We start from the raw sequence: 20,567 nt of genomic DNA, 5'->3' as shown, positions 1-20,567 counted from the left end.
ATGACCTCAAGTTCTAATATTATGAGAGAGGGAAAACAACTTCTTTCCACTCAATTGTTTTGAGTACAATTGTTTTTCTAAGTTAGAACGTCCCAATTTTGTAACCTCTCCTCACCGGAGAGCTGCTGAAGGCCCCCTGATCATTTTTGTTGCAATTTTCTGCACCTTTTCCTGTAAATGGTAACATCACTATACTGGCATAATTGAATGTCCCCCACTGGCATACTCCTGGGCTCTGCCAGGGTAAGGAACATTAAGAGTGAACCTCTCCCATCCATTGAACATAGCTTGAACTTTTAACCTACCCCATTCGATGCTTGCTTGCTCTCAACTCTTATGCAATTCATGTATCAGTGGCTGGGATCTTCTATATCCATTTAATATCATGCCAACCCTCCCTCTCTCGTTGAGAGGGAACCTTTTTTGATAGCCTGTGATGCCATGTACAAAGAATAGAAGGGCACGCATCTGGGAGCAGTTAGGAGATAATTGAAGATAAATAGCAGTGAGAAAGCAATTTTCCCAAAGTTTGTAACTAAACCTATACAAAGCATGTTAACATTCAGATCCGAGTTTTTCTTTTATAACTTAATTTCTCGTATAGAAATGAAATGTGTTGTGCATGCATTGTTTCAGGACTTCCCACTGTTTCTTTTTGTTATTTCACATTCTTCCCCCCCCCAAATTTTTTATTTCTCTAGCATCCCTTTTTCCCTGTCATATCTTTCATTTAATACTACATTCTCTGTAATTTAAGAATTACTGTTTTGTTTTGTTTTTAAAAAGGTCCAAGGGGCATGGTGTGATAACTCAGGCTTCAATGTCTGTGATTTGTTTTTCAATTTTGGGAACCTGTTTTTCAACCCCAGTTATGTATTTCAATCCCATCATCCCTAACAATTGCCCAGACTCATTGGGGATGACGGGAACTGAGTCCAACATCATCTGGAGGGCATCAGGTTCCCCATCACTAGTTTATAACGTTATATCCATGTTACTGATTCAAACTAGGTTAAGGGAGGAATCTGCACCCAAGTTCCACTGGGATGAGCAAGTTAGGATTTGGCAGATGTCTGGCTCGGGCAGAGCTATGCTGACAAATGTTCCCAGCCCCGGCTCAGTCACAGATAGCTGGTGTGAGTCCCTCATCCTAGCTCAGCCAAAGCTGACTCAGCCAAGGGCAGTGTTCCTGATTACACAGAGACATCTACATGCATTCAGTTGTATTCAGGTTCCCTCTTTAAGCAGGAACTACAGATGGAAGCAGCAGGGATGTTGGGGGTGGTGCCAGAGTGCCTAGCCCTTTTGCCTTCCTGAAACACTTGGAGGATAACTTCTGAGGGAAGCTTTAGGCATAAAGGGAGTGGGCTACTATTACTGTAATGGTTGATCCCTGCCCTACAAGCTTGCCGAGTGCCTCATTTTTTTTAACTTTCTCAGAAAAAGCTTGGAGCCTTTCTAAAATTTTGCAGAGAAAGCTCACAAGGACCAAGACCAAAGTCTCCCATCAGCAAACTCCTGTTTTCCAAGCAAACTTAACCTTTTAATTTGGGGAGGGGGAACCAGCAGAGGTGGGGAGGATGGCCTGGAAGGACAGAGTCCTTAAGGCCCGGGCACTCATAGGCATGTGGCATTCAAATAAACTATTTTCTTTTCTTTCTAGCTTCAATTCTCCTATAGGTGTAGTGCATTATGAGTGCATTATTGCAGGACTCCCCTTCCCCTCAATTCCTTCTTTCAATCCCCACTTTTTAATTTCCCATTCCCTTTTGCCTTGAATTATTTATTTTCATAGCTCATTTATATAATATTCCTTCATGCAATACTACTATAATACCATATTATTAAGCCAGCAAGGAATTGGGGGAAAGATATGACAGCACTCTGCAAGTACTTGAAAGGCTGTCACACAGAGGAGGGCCAGGATCTCTTCTCAATCATCCCAGAGTGCAGGACATGGAATAATGGGCTCAAGTTGCTAGAAGTCAGATTTTGGCTGAGCATCAGGAAAAACTCGTAATTGTTAGAGCAGTATGGCAATGGAACCACTTACCTAGGGAGGTGGTGGGGTCTCCAACATTGGAGGCATTCACAAGGCAACTGAATAGGCACCTGTCAGATATGTTTTAATTTGGATTCCTGCATTGAGCAGGGGGTTGGACTCGATGGCCTTATAGACCCTTTCCAGCTCTACTCTTCCATGATTCCATGACTTTAGATACTACAATTCCCATGCATCCCAGTGGCACAAGGATGCTCCATGAGTGTCCAGGCTTTATGGATGAGGCTACAAGAGCTCTGCTGGGATTTTTAACATTTGGAAATATTTCCCAAGGCAGCTTACATAATATAATAAAAGCAACAATAATTTAATAATATAGTACAGCCTAAACTACACTTGCAAAAACCAAAACAGCAGCGACAACAAAAAAAAGCCAGAAGCTTCCAAGGATAAAACTGTGTATAAAATTATGCATGGTGTAGATAAAGTGGATAGAGAAATGTTTTTTCTCCCTCTCTCATAACACTAGAACTCAGGAATATCGAAAAATGCTGAATGTTGGAAGATTCAGGACAGACAAAAGAAAGTACTTCTTCATACAGCGCATAGTTAAACGATAGCATTCCCTCCCACAAGAGGTAGCGATGGCCACCAACTTGGATGGCTTTAAAAGAGGATTAGACAAATTCATGGAGGATAAGGCTATCTAAGGCTACTAGCCACAAAGGCTATGTTCTACCCTCACTGCCAGAGGCAGTATCCCTCTGAATACCAGTTGCTAGGAATTACAAGTGAGGAGAATTCACTTGCACTCAGGTCCTATCCTGCTTGCAGGCTTCCCATAGGCATCTGATTGGTTACTGTGAGAACAAGATGCTGGGATAAATGGGCCATTTGCCTAATCCAGTAGGGCTCTTAAAACTCTCACTGAAAATGCATGGGAATTTATTTTATTTATTTGTTGTTAAAAAAAATTCTGGTGCAGAACTGACAGGATTCCATGGTTGGGGTTGTATCCGATGCTCTGTGCACATTGTTCTGCTGGCGCAATGGGACTTCAGTTTCCTCTCCTCCATGCCCCCACCCACCTGGGGTCCCCAACCCTCTGGAGCTGATTCTGAGGGTCTACGGGGATCTGGAGGAGACAGGAGAGGAAGCTGTGTTGCACACATGGAAATTCATTATGCCAGTGGAGCTGTAGCATTGGATATGGCCCTCAGGATGCCACCACTGAAACCCATCTCCCACCCACTATAACTTCAGTGGTGGGGATTACCCAAAGGAAGTATGAGTTGACTGCCAAGGTAAGGCCACCTCAACATGTGTCAGATCCACCCATACAAATTGCCTTCATAAATCAATGGGAGCTCCAAAAGTGTCTGAAGGTAGGTGTTGCAGCCATCATGATGAAGCTAAGCCAGTCTGGGTCATGTCCATGCCTGGATGGGACCCCCTGGGTGGAACCTCATCTGGGAACCTCTTTTACTTCATCTTGAGCTCCTGAAAGGAAAAATGGGATATGCATTTAATTCATTTTTTAAAATAGAGTTCCAAGGAGATTGGATAGACTCAGTTGGTGTGAAAGGGTGTAACTGTATAAGAGATGATGCAATAATAATAATAATAATAAATTTAATTTCTTCGGCGCCTATCTGGCCAATGGCCACTCTAGGCGACTTACAAAATTGTTAAAATACAATAGATAAAATACAGTAATACAATATAAAACAATATATCTGCAGCAACAATATTAAAACTGGGCAGGAGGCATTACAGTTATAACAATTAACCCTCCCCGGATACCCCGAAGGCCTGCTGAAAGAGCCAGGTCTTTAAGGCTTTCCGAAACACATTTAGGGAAGAGGCGTGCCGGAGATCTTGTGGGAGGGAGTTCCAAAGAGTGGGGGCCGCCTCTGAGAATGCCCTCTCTCTGGCTGTTTTTGTTGGCGGGATTGAGAGAAGGCCCTGTGTGGCCGATCTTGTCGGGCGGCATAATCGGTGGCGTTGAAGGCGCTCCATGAGATAAACTGGGCCGAAACCGTGTAGGGATTTAAAGGTCAATACCAACACCTTGAATTGGGCTCGGAAAACAACTGGTAGCCAGTGTAGGTCAAACAACACTGGTGTGATGTGATCTCGGCGGCGACTATTCGTAAGTAGTCGAGCCGCCGCATTTTGTATCAGTTGTAATTTCCAGACCGTTTTCAAGGGTAACCCCACGTAGAGCGCATTACAGTAGTCCAAACGAGAGGTGACCAGGGCGTGTACCACTAGTGGGAGCTGGTGAATAGGAAGGTAGGGTTGCAGCCTTCGTATGAGGTGTAGCTGGTACCAGGCTGCCCGGCTCACTGCCGAAATCTGAGCCTCTATGGACAGCCTGGAATCAAGCACAACCCCAAGGCTGCGGACCTGGTCCTTTAGGGGTAGACTCACCCCGTTGAACTTCAGGTCAATGTCACCCAACCTTCTCTTGTCCCCCGCAAGTAGTACCTCGGTCTTATCAGGGTTCAGCTTCAGCTTGTTCCTTCCCATCCATCCACTCACGGATTCCAGGCACTTGGACAAGGTCTCCACAGCCAACTCTGGTGAAGATTTAAACGAGAGATAGAGCTGAGTGTCGTCCGCATATTGATGACACTGCAGCCCAAATCTCCTGATGATTGCCCCCAGCGGCTTCATATAGATGTTAAATAGCATGGGAGAGAGGATAGAGCCCTGTGGCACACCACAATTGAGAGGCCAAGGGTCTGATACCTCCTCCCCCAACGCTACCTGTTGGTACCTGTCGGAGAGAAAGGAATGGAACCACTGTAGTACAGTGCCTCCAATTCCCAATCTCTCCAGGTGAAACAGAAGGATACTGTGGTCGGCAGTATCAAAAGCCGCTGAGAGATCGAGGAGGACAAGAAAGGTGGATTCTCCCCTATCTAATGCCCTCCTCAAATCATCTACCAGAGCGACCAAGGCTGTTTCAGTTCCGTGACCAGTCCTGAAACCCGATTGGTATGGATCCAAATAATCCGTTTCATCCAAGTGTGCTGACAACTGGTTGGCCACCACTCGCTCAATGACCTTGCCCAAAAATGGTAGATTCGAAATTGGGCGGAAGTTATCGAATACTTGGGGATCCAAGGAGGGCTTCTTTAAGATGGGCTTTACAATTGCCTCCTTGAAGGCTGATGGCATCACACCCTCTTTCAAGGATGCGTTTACCACCGCTTTGATCCCCTCGCCCAATTTTTCTCTGCAGCTCACAAGGAGCCACGAAGGGCAAGGATCAGTAAGACAAGTGGTTGGCTTCACAGATGAAAGCACCTTGTCCACTTCCTCAGAAGGGAGAAGCCGAAACCGATCCCAATTTACCGGCCTGCAACTGGCCAACTCTGGTTCATCCACTGTGTCCACGGCGCACGGGATCGAGCTCCGTAAGTGTTCGATTTTATCGGCGAAGTGTTTTGCTAATAAGTCACAGGAGGCCTTTGACTGTTCCAAGGGTTCCTGAGCAACTGGACCGACCAGGCTTCGGACCACCTGGAACAGCCTCCTGGGACAGCACTCCGCAGACGCAATAGAGGCAGCAAAGAAAGCCTTCTTTCCTACCTTTATTGCCACTTGGTAGGCAGCTACTGCTGCTCTAACCTGTGTCCGGACATCTTCGGAGCGGGATTTCCGCCACCGGCGCTCTAGTCGTCTCACCTCCTGTCTCAGACTACGCAACCGCGGTGTATACCATGGTGCTAGCTGAGTTCTATTCAGGGGGAGAGGATGTTTCGGAGCCACCCGGTCTAAAGCCCTGGTGATCCCCACATTCCACTCCTTCACCAGGGTTTCGACCGGGCGACCTTCAGCAGGTTCCAATTCCCCAAGCGCAGTCAGGAATCCATCCGGATCCATCAGGCGTCTGGGGTGGACCATTTTAATAGGTCCTTCACCCCTGCGGAGGGGGCATGGCAACGAGAAGTCCATATTTACCAGGTAGTGGTCTGACCATGACACAGGAGTGGCAAGAATCACTCCCAACTTCAGACCACTTCTCTCCTCTCCCAGGACAAATACTAGGTCGAGAGCATGACCAGCTACATGGGTGGGCCCAGTATTACTTAGGTACAGTTCCCAGGAAACCATGGTTTCCAGGAAATCCCGAGGGGCTCCTATGAGAGCGGCCTCGGCATGCACGTTAAAGTCACCCAGAACTAACAGCTCTGGGGACAATGCCCGTACAGCCGAGACCACCTCCAGCACCTCGGCCAGGGAATCTGCCGTGCAGCGGGGTGGGCGGTACACCAGCAAGATCCCTAAACTGCCCTTCGGGCCCAACCTCCAGTACATACAATCAACAAATTGAGTCCTATGGAGGGGAGGTCTGGCAAAAACCAAGGACTCTCGATAGATGACTGCCACACCCCCTCCCCGCCTTCCCACCCTCGGCTGCTGTGCGTAACGGAAACCTGGCGGACACATGGCCTCAAGAATTGGAGCAGAGGCTTCGTCCAGCCAAGTTTCCGTAATACATGCCAGGTCTGCGCGCCCATCCAAGATCATATCATGGATGAGCGAGGTTTTCTGAGCCACAGACCTGGCATTACATAACAGCAGTCGAAGGTCGGTAGGAACCTTGCGTCCCCCAGTTTTCGTCTGGTTCTGAACAGACCCGGAACAAGGGATGGATATAATGCATCTGTCCCGTGTTCCCCTATTCCGGTGTGGTCTGCTAGCAGCACCCTTCCAGCGCCTGCCGCCCAAACTTCCTATAACTTGGCCCCCCACCTCCCTCTCCGGCTTACACATGCCTCAATCCCTATCTGCTTATCAGCAGGCCACCCACCCTAATAAAGTTAGTCCGGAGACCCGCCTCCATACCCTATAGCAGCAGTATTTACTAATTTAAAATAAAATAATTAAACCAATTAATTAATTAATTAAACTAATTAAATTACATCAAATTAAATTAATTAACTAAATCAATACAATTCAGTCCAATTTACATTCATACACATTCACACATTCATACAACTATACATCCATACATACACCAATTTAAAACAGGAACCGGGTTATGATAGCCATTCATCTCAACCAGACCAACACACCAACGCAGTCCCGCACTCTGTGCGCGTAGGAGCAGGCTATGCAACTATAACGTCTACTGAAGAACTAACTCTAAGATGGCTTAAGCCACAGACATCATGCCATTCTGGCTACTTGACCTGATCTGCAGTCCTGCACACCGTCAGTCCACTTAAATCCTTCTTCTGAAATATTAAGAAGAAAATGCATTAATGAGAAGTCTTAACATGCCTCTCAGTGTTTCCCCTTTCTATTAATATGTCTCAGCAAAGCCCTTCATTGCAGTTCCTTAGACACTGTGATGTTTTACCTAAGCTTTCAGGCTCTTCTGGACATAATTTGCTCTGCTTTCTCACTCCCCACATACTGCACCGCTATTGTGTTGGATTATAACCACACACAGCGGAAAACAATTAGAGGCCTCCTCTGAGACTTCTACTTTTATTTCTCCTGTTTTACAATTTTTAAACCTGTGCATACAACATAAATCAAACATGAGAGTAAACTCTGAGAGATTCCTTATGCTTTACTGGAGTCAATATTGACAGAATAGGCTAGCTCAATTAAAAAGGATATTTGAGTCTGATGCACCAAAAGCCTTCCAATTTCCTAGAGAACATCTGGAATTCCATATATAGGCCCAAAAAGCAGAAAGCTCATAGGATGGGAAAGGCAGGCAGGTGACTTTAACAGTTTCACATGTGTATATGAGGGAGCTTGTCAGTGAACTTGATTTTTTTTATTATTTTTTTAGAATTTAGCAATTAGATTTGTGGGCAGGTGGCCACCATCAGGACATGTAATTGTTGGGTGTTGCCAAGCCAGAGTCTGCTGCTGCTGCTTATCCTTGCCCCTCCAATCAGTGTTGGGCAGCTGGATCTGGGGAGCCTCCCCTTAAGTTTCTCACAATGCCCCAAGTGGCACTGCACCAGGGGCATTGTCAAAAATTAAAATGGCACTCATTGGAACACCACTGCTGTTACTGCCTGCCACCAGGTGAGTCCACCAGAGAAGCACAGTGATATTGGAGGAGGAAAACCAGAGGTCACTTTGCTGAAGACTTCGTCAAACCTGGAGCCGGCCCTCTTTGTAGAGACATTATAGCTAGGCAGTGAGGACTGTTCATTTTGCCACCCGCTCCTGCTTAGAGAGGTTTTCCAGCACCTCTTCTACCTATTCATTCCTGGCGCTAAGCAGAGCCTGCTGGCTCAGACCAATGGCCCAGCATCCTATTCTCACAGTGACCAACCAGATGCCTGTGGGAAGCCTGTAAGCTGGACCTGAGTGCAAGAGCACTCTCCCCTCCTGCAGTTTCCAGCAACTGGTATTCAGAAGCATGCTGCCTCCAACTATGGAAGCAGAACATAGCCATCATGACTGGCAGTTTTGGATAGCCTTATCCTCCATGAATTTGTCTAATCCTCTATTAAAGCCCTCCAAAGCTGGTGACCATCACTGCTCCTCTGGGAGCAAGTTTCATAGCTTAACTATGCACTGTGTGCAGAAGTACTTTCTTTTACCTATTCTGAATCTTCTAGCATTCAGCTTAATTGGATGTCCATGAGTTCTAGTGTTATGAGAGAGGGAGGAAAAACCTTTCTCTATCCACTGTCTCCATGCCATGCACTATTGCTACTGCTGCTACTATCTCCTTCTCTCATTCACTGCAGGATCATAGCTCAGCGGTAGAATATCTGCTTTGAATGCAGACGGTCCCGGGTTCAATCCCCGGCATCTCCAGGTGGGGCTGGGAGAGGCCCCTGCCTGAACCCTGGACAGCTGCTGCCAGTAAGTGTAGACCATATTGAGCTAGTTGGGCCCAAGGGGTAGACTTAATATAAGGTAGCTTCCAGTTTTCCCGGTTGTTTAATGAATGCCAGATATTAATAGTAGCATTTTATTGTCACAAAAAGACTTCAGAAACGCCCTAACAAGCTCACTAATGCAGACCTTACTGAATTGGTGCTTCAATTCTTTTGTTCTACTTTCACCTCTCATGCCATAAAATATAAGGCAGTTGTCCGCAGAAGGCATTGCTTCTCCTTAAGCTCTCTGCAGGATCACATTTCCCTACACTGGTTGTTTGAAACACTTTTTTTCTGACAAAGGAAGGGTGGCTGTCTCCCCCATGCCCTGCTTGTGAGCATCTCAGGGGCAGCCTGAGCATAGCCAGCATGGTTAGTAGCCATTGCTAGACTTATCCTCCATGAATTTGCCTAATTCTCTTTTCAAGCCATCCAAGTTGGTGGCTATCACTGCCTCCTGTAAGAGTGAACTCTGTGCTACATGAAGAAGTACTTTCTTTGTCTGTCCTATATTTCCAATATTCAGCTTCATACATGTCAGTGAGTTTTAGTGTTATGAGAGAAGGAGAAAACGTTTTCTCTATCTACTTTTCCCGCACCATGCATAATCTGATAACACTTCTAATATATCGCTTCTTATTCGCCTTTTCTCTAAACTAAAATGTCCCAAATGCTGCAACCTTTCCTCATAAGGGAGTCATTCCATCCCCTTGATCATTTTGGTTGCCCTTTCCCAAACCTTTTCCAACTCTACAATATCTTTTGTGAGGTGAGGTGACCAGACACTTCTTTCTCTTTTATTATTCCAGGTACATAATGGAGGCAGAAGTTCACTTTGTACATGATTTTCTAGCCCACTTTAATTAGGTTTAGTGAAGTCTCCCCTGCTGCCTCCCAGAGACAAATGTGAGGGCAATGGAGCAGTGCTAACACGGATGGGGAACAGCAGCCCTTCGCAGCCTCTAGTTTGGGGAGCACAGTTTTGAAAGTAAAGAGCCAACAAAACATGTCAAAACAGCTTTTTATAAAGAATGATCTTTTGTAAAGGGGCACCAATTAGTGTTTAAGGCTGTGAGGAAAACCCTTTTTGTGTCATGAAAGGCAAAACAACTGAAAGGTCTGTCTACAAAGGCTCTCCTGCCTATTGAATGGGTTGCCACAGGACTGCGCACATCAGAGTGAGAGGAAGGCAAGGAAGTGCCGCTTGCACATCCAAAATGTCATTAAGAGCTCAATTTCCATCCATGCGCTCACCTTTTACTATAAGGCATTCACATCAAAGAACAGACACAGCTGGATATAGAAACAACGGGGTGGCCATGAGCCAATTATTTCTCTTGGTTTGTGCTCTGAGTGACTATGGATGTGAATACATAACTTGTCATTGGGATGAGGTGTACACATACAGTGTAGTTCCCAGAACTTGGCAGACTTATCTATTAGGCAATACCTACACTATATGTTTAAAGCACTATGATACCACTTTAAACAGTCATGGCTTTCCCCAAAGAATCCTGAGAACTGTAGATTGCTAAGGGTGCTTAGAGTTGTTAGGAGATCCCTATTCCCCTCACAGAGCTCCAATTCCCTGAGTGGTTTAACAATCAATCCCGCTTCTCAAGGCACTCTGGGAATTTTAGCTCTGTGATGGGGAATAGGGATCTCCTAATGACACTCTTAACAAACTACAATGCCCTGGATGCTTTGGGGGAAGCCATGAGCTCCTACTGGGAGGAAGGGCAGGCTATAAATCTAAGAAAGAAAGAAAGAAAGAACTGTTGGTGGTATCATAGTGATTTAAATGTGTAGTTCAGATGTGGCCTCAATCTCTTACACATCTATTATACATAATCATCTGTTTATTTGTATGCCGCTTTCCCACACAATTGTACCCAAATTGGCTCACAACATTCAATGAACAATAATCAATATAACCATTCAAAAACTAATGCATACAACATTGCATAAAGCAGCACATATAAACTAACCTAATTTAACAGCTTAAAACTAAACAGGATACATAATAATGCATAAAACAGAAGCAAAAGGATACCATATACTACTGGAGGGGGGGGGTGTGAGTCACCATTCCAAAAAAGCATTCCACAGAGGTTCACCAAACTTAAGTTACGTACATCTCTCATTTGTGGCAGTCTTCCTCCCAGCACTCACCTGGGTCTCCTCTCTCAACCACTTTATCTTTCAAGGTGAGAGATAATGCGAGGCAAAAAAATAAATGCTTCTCTCTAATTCACACAAAGAATGCTGAGAAAGAGAACTGAGGACAAGAGCCAAAAGTGGGGTAGTACTTATGTTACCTCCTAGCAGTGGAGTCACTGCTGCTTACCAGGAGGGAGAGGTAGAGGTAGAAGGCAATGGGGAGGTTAGCACTGGGCAAACACACCAGCGGGAGTGCTGCTTTGGCTCTGCAAGTGCATTTGCACAGCAATGACCTCCCTGCCACCTTGTATCTCCTTTCTAGTAAGCAGCAGCTTCCCACCTGAGAGGAAAGCACTGCCTTTGCTACTGATTGAGAAATAAAAGAAAACAGAAGTTGAAAACAGGGCTGGCCACCTTGAAGACACACCCTGAACTGGACTGTTTCTCATAATCCCAGATATGTAGCCATTCATTGCCGTTATTTAATGGTAGCGCTAATTACATATTCAGAGACCTCTCCACATCTTGCGGGGTTGAACCTTGGCTGAGCTCTTCTGCCTCCAGTAAGCCAAGGAAATGTCACTGCATGCAGGAACCAACCTCAAGGGAATATAATAAAATTAAGAGTGCACAAACTGCAGTGCGTGAACAGTATACATTGCTTCATTTCCAAAATAAGAGGTGTTGAGAACTCAGCTTGGAAGTCATGCCTTTGGCTCTGGGCCTACACCAGTGAGATTGAACATACAGAAGTGTCACATTAGATGGTTTGGAGTTGCAGACAAGGTTGTGTTATGGTAGTCAATGACAGAAGAAAAATCACTACTATGATGAGAAAAGGAAGGGTGAAACAGAAGAGATATATCACACTATATTGAAGTGCATCTACTCTAAAGTATCCTGAAAAAAATGAGTAACTGACTTGTTAAAAAGGATGGATGAAAGAGAAATGTGTTAATTACATTGTGGTTCAAAGAATCTATGTTTCACACAAAATGAAAATGGCATTTTTAAAAATTTATTGAATTAGATATATATCCTGCCTAATCAGCACATCACACATCTTTTAACTATAAGATCCATACAAAAATGCTAACATACCCATATATAGGAAATAAAATTTTCATAAATCTAGGTCAAGTTATGAAGTGATAGCCCAATAGGTTTGACTTTTATCTTTGTTTTAACTGTTTTCGTGAAGTTATTTTGGGTCTTTGCTACTAGACTTTAATTTGTTTTTATATTTCCTGTATGAGACCAAAAGAATGCAAATTATTGGGCATGTCGTAAATGTAGTCAGCCCTGTAGCCAGCCAGCCTTGTTGGTGGGACAGCCACGTTTCAAGGTTCTGGTTTTGGTGCACAAAGCCCTATACAGCTTAGGAACAGGATACCTGAAAGATCATCTTACCCCTTATATACCCAGTCGATCACTGCGCTCTGCAGGTGAGGACCTCCTGCAGATACCATCTTATCAGGAGGTTCGTTCTGCACAACTTAGGAAGCAGAGCTTTAACATAGTGGCACCCACCCTTTGGAATTCCCTCCCCTTACATATTAGACAGGTGCCATCTCTGTTATCTTTTCGGAGCCTATTGAAAACCTTCCTCTTTCAACAAGCCTTTTAAGTAAAGCCCTTATCCCAGTCTGCATCTGTGTTGGAATTGCTTTATAAGCTATTTTTCAGATCACTTTATCTCTTTATTTCATCTTTTAGCAATAAGCACCTAATCCTGCTGTCCTCATTGTAATAACTACAGAATAAACAAACTCTTTCTTCTTGCTACAGGCAAACAAACATGCTCCTTTATTGCTGGCTGGGTAGATAGCACAAATGAAAATGAAAAGCAGAGCAAAAGACAGTCCAAGGTGTGGAATCTAATTCTAGCACATAATATCAAGTTCTAATATTTAAGTCTTCAAGGGTCCTGTTACTGTACAGACTGTTTTTTTCAGGATCAGTTAAGTAATTATAGGGTAATTGTGATCATGAAAAATCCACCCTCAGTCAGGGAAAATCTTAAGTGAGCAGATTTTTGGGAGCTCTTCCTGTTACGGCTTTCATTGTGCACTCATCCTGCCATATTCACTGAATTTCTCAGAGGGTCCTATTCTTAAATTGCTCCTCTTCTTAAAACAAGCTATCATTCTTTAAATGGAGGTTGCCATTGTCTATCATGCCACAAATTAAAAAGAAGACAATTTCTCAGTGAGTGGGTGAAGCACAGCTCGGGGGGGGGTTGGTGCCCCCATTTGCCCCCCACCCACAGGCCTGAATGTAGTTAAATAACTAGTCTTCAGTGGCATTCTGTAAACCCTAATCTCAACCTCTTATCAAAAGGAATGTAGTGAAGGGCTGTAGCTCAGTGGTGGTATGATGGTATGATGGCCTTCTTGGTTGTGGCACCTTCTTTATGAAACTCCCTGCCATATTAAGGTGCATCAGGCATTGTCAGTATTTCAGTTTTGCCAAGTGCACCTTTTCACTTAGGCTTTTGTGTTTTGTTCATATTATGTTAAGGAGAAATTCTTTTTCTGAGATCCTCTGATTTGCTGAACAGTCTGTAGTATGTATTAACTTACTGCTGTTATAATTGATGAGTTTTCTTGGAATTTTAAGAGTTCTTTTTATTAATAGTTATGCTTATGCGATTTACATTATGACATGAACTGCTCTGTGATTTTTTTTAATGAAGAGTGGTTTAGAAATATAACTAATAAATAAACATTGCTCCAGTAATTGCTATTTTTTTTATAATTAATAAAAATTACCTTATTTGTAAGCAGTTCTTTTCTTTCCTAGAAAGATCACTCAAGGTAGTGTAGGAAATTGCCTCATGTGTCCCAAAATTTCTGAAGGTCTTACAGGGATAATTGAGTTCCCATTATGAGACTGGATGACTTCATGTGGAAATTGGAGGAAAGTCAACACATAAGTGACGGTGAGGTCTTTCTCTCCTTTCCATCCAACCCAAACCCTGCTCTGAGGCTGAGCAAGGAAGCTGTGGTTCTGTAACTTAGTTGGCTTATAGGACAGAGTGTTCCTATGACACAGCCCCATCTGGGATTTCAGGTGCTGATGGACTTTTCCCTGGCAATTCTACATCTTGTTTAGAAGAATAGCACAATCCTTCATGTTGCAATCCTGTGCATAATTAAACACATCAAGTCCAGTTTCATTTCACTGGATCTATGTAGACATAATATTGCTTTAATGAAGACTAACTAGCACAGGTGTTCTACTCAACTTAGAAGTGGACAAATGTCAGTTCTGCACAGATGACCTTTACATGTTACCTAACACCTTCTTACTGGGAAGAAAAGCTATTGAATGTCACTCTTAAGATTCCATAACCTAAGCAATATTTTGTCTCTTTTTTCATTCAGATGCACAACTTTACACTATCGCACAGATCTGCCACCAACCAGCATCATTATCACCTTCCATAACGAAGCCAGGTCCACACTACTAAGGACCATAAGAAGGTAAGACCCAGTCATCTGACAGTAAATAAGAATAAGAATTTATATTTGTTGGTCGCTTTTCTCACCAAGATGACCCAAAGCAACGTACATTAATAGTAAAGTTGAAAGTCAAATGGCTTCCAAGATACCAAGTGCCTTATAACTAGTGTGATGCCAAAATTTCTCCCATTTTAACTACTCTTAATCAATTAATGAAAAAAGAAATTGTATTTGGGGGAAAAAATTCAGTGAAATTCTCATGGGTGGGGTGCAGGGTTTTTGTTGTGCTTTGGGGGTGTTTGTGAGTTTCCTCTCTTTCATTCTAGAAATCAGTTCCCCAGTGGTCTGCTCGCATCTCACTAGCGGTCCCCAGCTTCCGGTACTCCAATTAAAGCCCAGGGGGAAATATTTTAATATAACTCTTTCCATTTAACTTTTTCAGACCAAGAAGCATAGGAAGCCGGGCAGGCTGGAGAGTGCTGGAGAAATGTTTACTGGAAAGAAACATACACATACGTACGCACTCACGCACACATACACCACCACCATGGGCGTCCGGGGGTGGGGTATAAGAGGGAACAGTGGTGCCTGCTTTTGGATTAACCATAATCTCCAGATTCCCAGCTTTCATTTTTTTTTTAAAAAAAGTGTTAGGTTTCTAGCATTTGTAGAACCTGAGCTAGGAGACAAAATGTACAGGCAGTATTCTGCTCATTTTTGTGTGTGAGAAACTAGCCTGCTCCTCACTTTCAGTGTTTGATTTCCCCCACTCCGAAACATTCATGAGGATGCCCACGCATACCACACTAGGCCAGCCTGCAGTGATAACCCTTGCACCATAGAAAGAAGGAAGGATATACAGAGGAAGAAAAATTTCAAGAAATTGGACAGATGTTGGTATAGCACTGTTTATAAGATACACACACGGACATATATATACATATAGGCTTGAAAACTGACTCCACCTGCTGTACCTGTTTGACCACAGCTACCCATCAACCAAGAACATAAGAGTCTCTTCATGAGATTTGTCAGAAATTGTCTCCTTTATGCTTATCATACAGTGAAGAGACAGGATGACTACCCTGTCTTCTTTTGAACGTACGGTTGCAGATGGACATCTGGCCAACAGAAATCCTGCTTGGGAAGCTTTAAAATTCTTTTTGTTGACTTTTGGTTTGAAGACACTAACCTGTACAGGGCTTGCCCTCTATTTCTCTACTCTTGGTCTTGTGTTATGTGTGAGAACTGATGCACTGTCATAGTGAAGAGTACGAGCCGTAAAGTCCTCAAGTTACAGGTTTCACCTTAGCCACAAACTTATGAGATTGTCTTAGGCAAGCCTCTAAGCCTGAACTAGGAATGGATGAATGTGTACTGATAATTTCAGTTTCTCCTAGTTTCTCATTTTTCCAACCTTAACTTCAGTTCTCCACATTTCCACATCAGTTTGAACTTTTTTAGTTCTCATGAAAATTCATTAGCATTTTAGTGTGCATTTCTTATCTCCCTTTTAAATGTAATTTGAGCAAGGCAGTTTTCCCTAATATAATGCACTTCAGTGTTATTCTCACTAATACAGTGGTTCCCAGAACTTTTCCCCCGCTGATCACTTGGAAATTGCTGGGGGGTCTTTCTTATTTTTCTGCCTGTTGTAGCCGTTGTAATGTGATGTGATAGATGCTGTACGATTTTAATTGTATTTTTGCAAAACATGCCACAGACTACCTGAATGAAGCTTGTGGACCAATGGTGGTCCATGGACCACAGTTTGGGAAGCCCTGCACTGACATATGCATTTATATACACACTCTACCATAATATACACATTGCTTGGCTGGAGAATTGCATTGCAAAATCCAGAGAGGTGAAGAATGGCTGTGTTTTAGTTTGGTTTTGGAAGGTGCAAAGTTTGTAAATTCGACTTCACATGTGAACTGAATAGAATTGCTCTCCTACCCCGGCTTCTATATCTGCAATATAGATATAATAATACTTGCTGATCTTATAAGATTGCTGTGAAAATTTGAAGCCCTTTAAACATTAAAAAAAGATATAAATCCTAAGGGCTAAATATTCACAGAGAGAGAGAGAGAAAGATAGATAAGTTTCTATTCTTTTCTCATAACACTAGAACTTGTGAATATCCAATGAACCTAAGTGTTGAAAGATTAAGGACAGGTGAAAGAAAGTAATTCTTTACACGGTGTATAGTTAAGCTATGGAACTTGATCCCAGAGAAGGCAGTGATGACCACCAACGTGGAGGGCTTTAAAAGAGGATTAGACAAATTCATGGAGGATAATAGTATCAAAAGCTACTAGCCATGATGGTAATGCTCCACCTTAACAGTTGGAGGCAGTATGCTTCTGAAAACCAGTTGCTTGAAATGTGGGGTGGTAGAAAGTGCTCTTGTGCTCAGGCCATGAGCATCTGGTTGGCCACTGTGAGAACAGGATACTGGACTAGATTGGCCACTGGCCTGATCCAGCAATTTCTTATGTTCTTACACAATGTGGAACCACAGCAGCATAAGAGCACCTTCCCCATGGTCTGGCTAGGAGAGAGGTCAATTATTGGGAAGAGGAGGCCAATGCAGTTAGGTGCTATCCTCATGCATGTTTGCTTAATGCACTCCCCAGTTATGTGAGATTGCACTACAGGGGAAGCAGTTCATATGTTGCTGTTGGTGCATGTGAAGAAGGCCTTGTCATGCCAGGAGTCTATGGCAAAACTAGATGTTGGAGCCAGATTTCTTGACTAACTAATCTTGTCCATTATGATACACAATCATATGTTCTCTTTGACTACAAAAACAGTGTTTGACTTGTGTACATTTCTGAATATCTTAAATATTTTGAATGTCCACTGGTCATTTTAATGAACGCAACTTCACTATTCTTGAATGCTGATACAGTTATTTTTCAGAGAGTAGTGTACACAGTCATTCATTGTGATGTTGGTTAGCTCTCTTTCCCGCCTTTTTATATTGGCAAGTCCTCTCTGAACAGATCGTGCAATTACCGAGCTCATTCATTATTCAGAATGATCCCACCACTTTCTAGAGCAATTAATTGCAGGGATGCAGATTGTTCACAAATGATTCATTTCATATACTCCAAATGTGAAAATTGCACACTCCCAGTGGGTGATGTGGAAGGTGATGGTGGTAAGAGATATCTAGGATTTAAACTCATGTTAAATTATTTTCTGTGCCTTGACTCTATCTTTGCTTATCATCACTGACTAGAGTCTGGCGATATAATGAACAGCCTGTGGGGAATGTTTAAATTTGTAAAGCTTGGGTCTAACTTTATTGCCAGAAGAGGTTGAATATACCCAGTTCCAATGGGTCAGAAAAAAATTATGAAAATGTACTTACACTGCCACAGTGAGATCAGAGATCAGTTTATTTCCCCCCCCCCCCAATCTGTCCCCCCTGCCATTTTGTCATCAACAGTAACCACAGTTTCATATTTGGTAGAAAGTCATGGACAGATCATGGAGGGAATCAGTGTTCCATTCAAGAGAAATGTGGCACCACATTGACATTTAACTTTTGACTATCTCTATCAGGTAAAAACATCCAAATCATTTTATCCATTTTTGGTAGGTTTGTTTATTTATTTGTTCATTTCCTGAATTTATATGCTGCCCTGCAAAATATATTATTTTCCTATGCTGGCTTAGAATATATAAAATCAAGCTGGGGTTGGTGGGAGTTGTAATCCTAAACATCTGGAGGGCATCAGGCTGGGGAAGGTGGACCTAAACACTGAGTTCTGTTTTTGTCTTCCACGTTGTTGTTGAGCAAGTCAAGGAGTTATCGCCTTCCCCTCATTTCCTGCTCAGTTTCTAATAAGCAGTGTGTGTGTGTGTGCGCGTGCGTGTGCGCGTGCGTGTGTGCGTGCGTGAGAGAGAGAGAGAGAGAGAGATGTGCCTTCAAGTCGATTACGACTTATGGCGACCCCTATGAAACGGGAACCTCCAAAAGCATCTATGCTTGCTAATATCACAGCAGTCCTGGGATGTTCAGTTCTGTCATTTAGATACACCATTTGAAGACCCTAAAGAGACACAGCATAGCATTAATCAGGTGGGTTTCATTTCTGCCAACACATGGCAAATGATCCAAGATATTACGGATATTATGGTTAGAGATTTGTATGATCTAATTAAGCCAAACATTTGCTGAGTCTGTGTGGTGGTGGATCAGTCGGAGGACAGGACAAATTTGCCTACGAAGACTTAAGAAGTCATTTAAGATGGGATCTGAGCTGAGTTCAAAAACAGGTGAGGGAGAGGGAGAGCAGAAACCCAGAGAGATTTAAAACAATCCCTTTTATATAGTCATGGGTGATATGAATCTTGGAGTCCAAACCTATGCTTATTTACTCTGAAATAAATCCCACTGGGTTTTGTAGAGTTGACTGCCAGGTTAGTGTGACAAAGCTGGGCAGAGCCAGAGGCAAAAGTGGGTGGGACAGCTGCAGTGACTCTTATCTTTGTACAGTAGGCTACATTCCATGCACGATTCAGAGGTTTATCTCCACACCTCTCTATCCAGGGAAGTAGAATGCATTGTCATAGTTCAGGCACATTCTGGCCAGGCAAAAGCACTCAGGGGTGTGGAGCAGAGCCAGTGGGAGCTGCATCCTGGGGAAGGGATGAGTCCTGGGAGGGATCATGGGCTAGGGAGAGCCCTGAGGGCCAAAGAGAAGGGCTTGGAGGCAGTCACACATGGCACCTGGGCCTGAGGTTCCTCATCTATGGCTTTAAAAATTTGTGTACTGCCCTTCATCCAATAGATTCCAGAGAGGGGAACAAGAAAGAAAAATAATACATCATCATACAATACTAAAATATACAGTAAAAGTAGGCAGCAACTAAAAACATTGAGCAGGGTACAGAAATGGAAAATAGAAATATTTTTAACCTGGTGCTGAAAAAATGGTAATGTAGGCACCAGATGCACCTCTTTAGTAAGAGCATTCTATAAGTGAGTTGCCACTACTAAAAAAAGCCCTGCCTTTTGTTGTTTACATTTCTGATAAGGAAGGAACTTAGAGATCATCTCAAAACAGTGGGAGATTGGTAGGAAAACAGGTGCTCCTTATTTGGGTCCCTAGCCACTTGGGGGCTTTAAATGTAAGTACCAGTACCTTGTAGAAAATTGGTGCAATATGAGCAGAACTGACTGCACTAGTTAACAATCTGGCAGCTGTATTCTGCACTAGTTCATGCTTCTGAGTTGTCTTCAAGAGCAGTTCCACATATAACACATTACAGTAATCCAGCCAGAAGGTTTCCAGAGGATAGATCATGGTGGCCAGACTATCGCTGCCCAGGAATGAGAAAATGTTTTAAAAGAGACATTAATTCGTTAAACACTTTTTCACTGCTATCTTGAGATAGTATCAATTAACTGATACTCAGAGTAGACTCATTGAAATTAATGGACTTAATATACCATTGGTTGCAATCGGTATATCTGAATAAGGCTATTGCTTAAGGACATTTATGTTTGTCACAAGGGTATGAATTGTTTTTCTATGTTGTTGTTATGTGCCTCCAAGTCGACTACGACTTATGGTGCCCTATGAATCAGTGACCTCCAAGAGCATCTGTCATGAACCACCCTGTTCAGATCTTGTAAGTTCAGGTCTGTGGCTTCCTTTATGGAATCAACCCATCTCTTGTTTGGCCCTGTTTTTCTGCTTCCTTCTGTTTTTCCAAGCATTATTATTTTTTCTAATGAATCATGTCTTCGCATTATGTGTCCAAAGTATGATAACCTCAGTTTCATCATTTTAGCTTCTAGTGATAGTTCTGGTTTGATTTGTTCTAACACCCAATTATTTGTCTTTTTTGCAGTCCATGGTATCCGCAAAGCTCTTCTCCAGCACCACATTTCAAATGAGTTGATTTTTCTCTTATCAGCTTTTTTCACTGTCCAACTTTCACATCCATACATAGAGATTGGGAATACCATGGTCTGAATGATCCTGACTTTAGTGTTCAGTGATACATCTTTACATTTGAGGACCTTTTCTAGTTCTCTCACAGCTG

The 20,567-nt window shown here is 43.2% G+C and overlaps 1 protein-coding gene across 3 annotated transcripts in view; it reads left to right on the top strand.

Moving 5' to 3' along the window:
* The window catches only part of GALNT14 (polypeptide N-acetylgalactosaminyltransferase 14), a 366,983-nt gene that overhangs the window by 242,859 nt on the left and 103,557 nt on the right, over positions 1-20,567 (top strand). For 2 of the 3 annotated variants that reach the window (XM_061624997.1, XM_061624998.1), the window contains one exon: positions 14,421-14,519. In XM_061624997.1, the coding sequence (XP_061480981.1) occupies positions 14,421-14,519 (99 nt within the window). Of the gene's footprint in view, positions 1-12,832; positions 12,903-14,420; positions 14,520-20,567 lie in introns of those variants that run through there. The other variant, XM_061624999.1, reaches the window with a different exon arrangement.

This window comes from Rhineura floridana, chromosome 4 (assembly GCF_030035675.1).
Source record: "Rhineura floridana isolate rRhiFlo1 chromosome 4, rRhiFlo1.hap2, whole genome shotgun sequence".
NCBI classification, from domain to species: Eukaryota; Metazoa; Chordata; class Lepidosauria; order Squamata; family Rhineuridae; genus Rhineura; species Rhineura floridana.
Note: the sequence above shows the minus strand (reverse complement) of the source record. Positions and strands in the feature narration are given on the sequence as shown.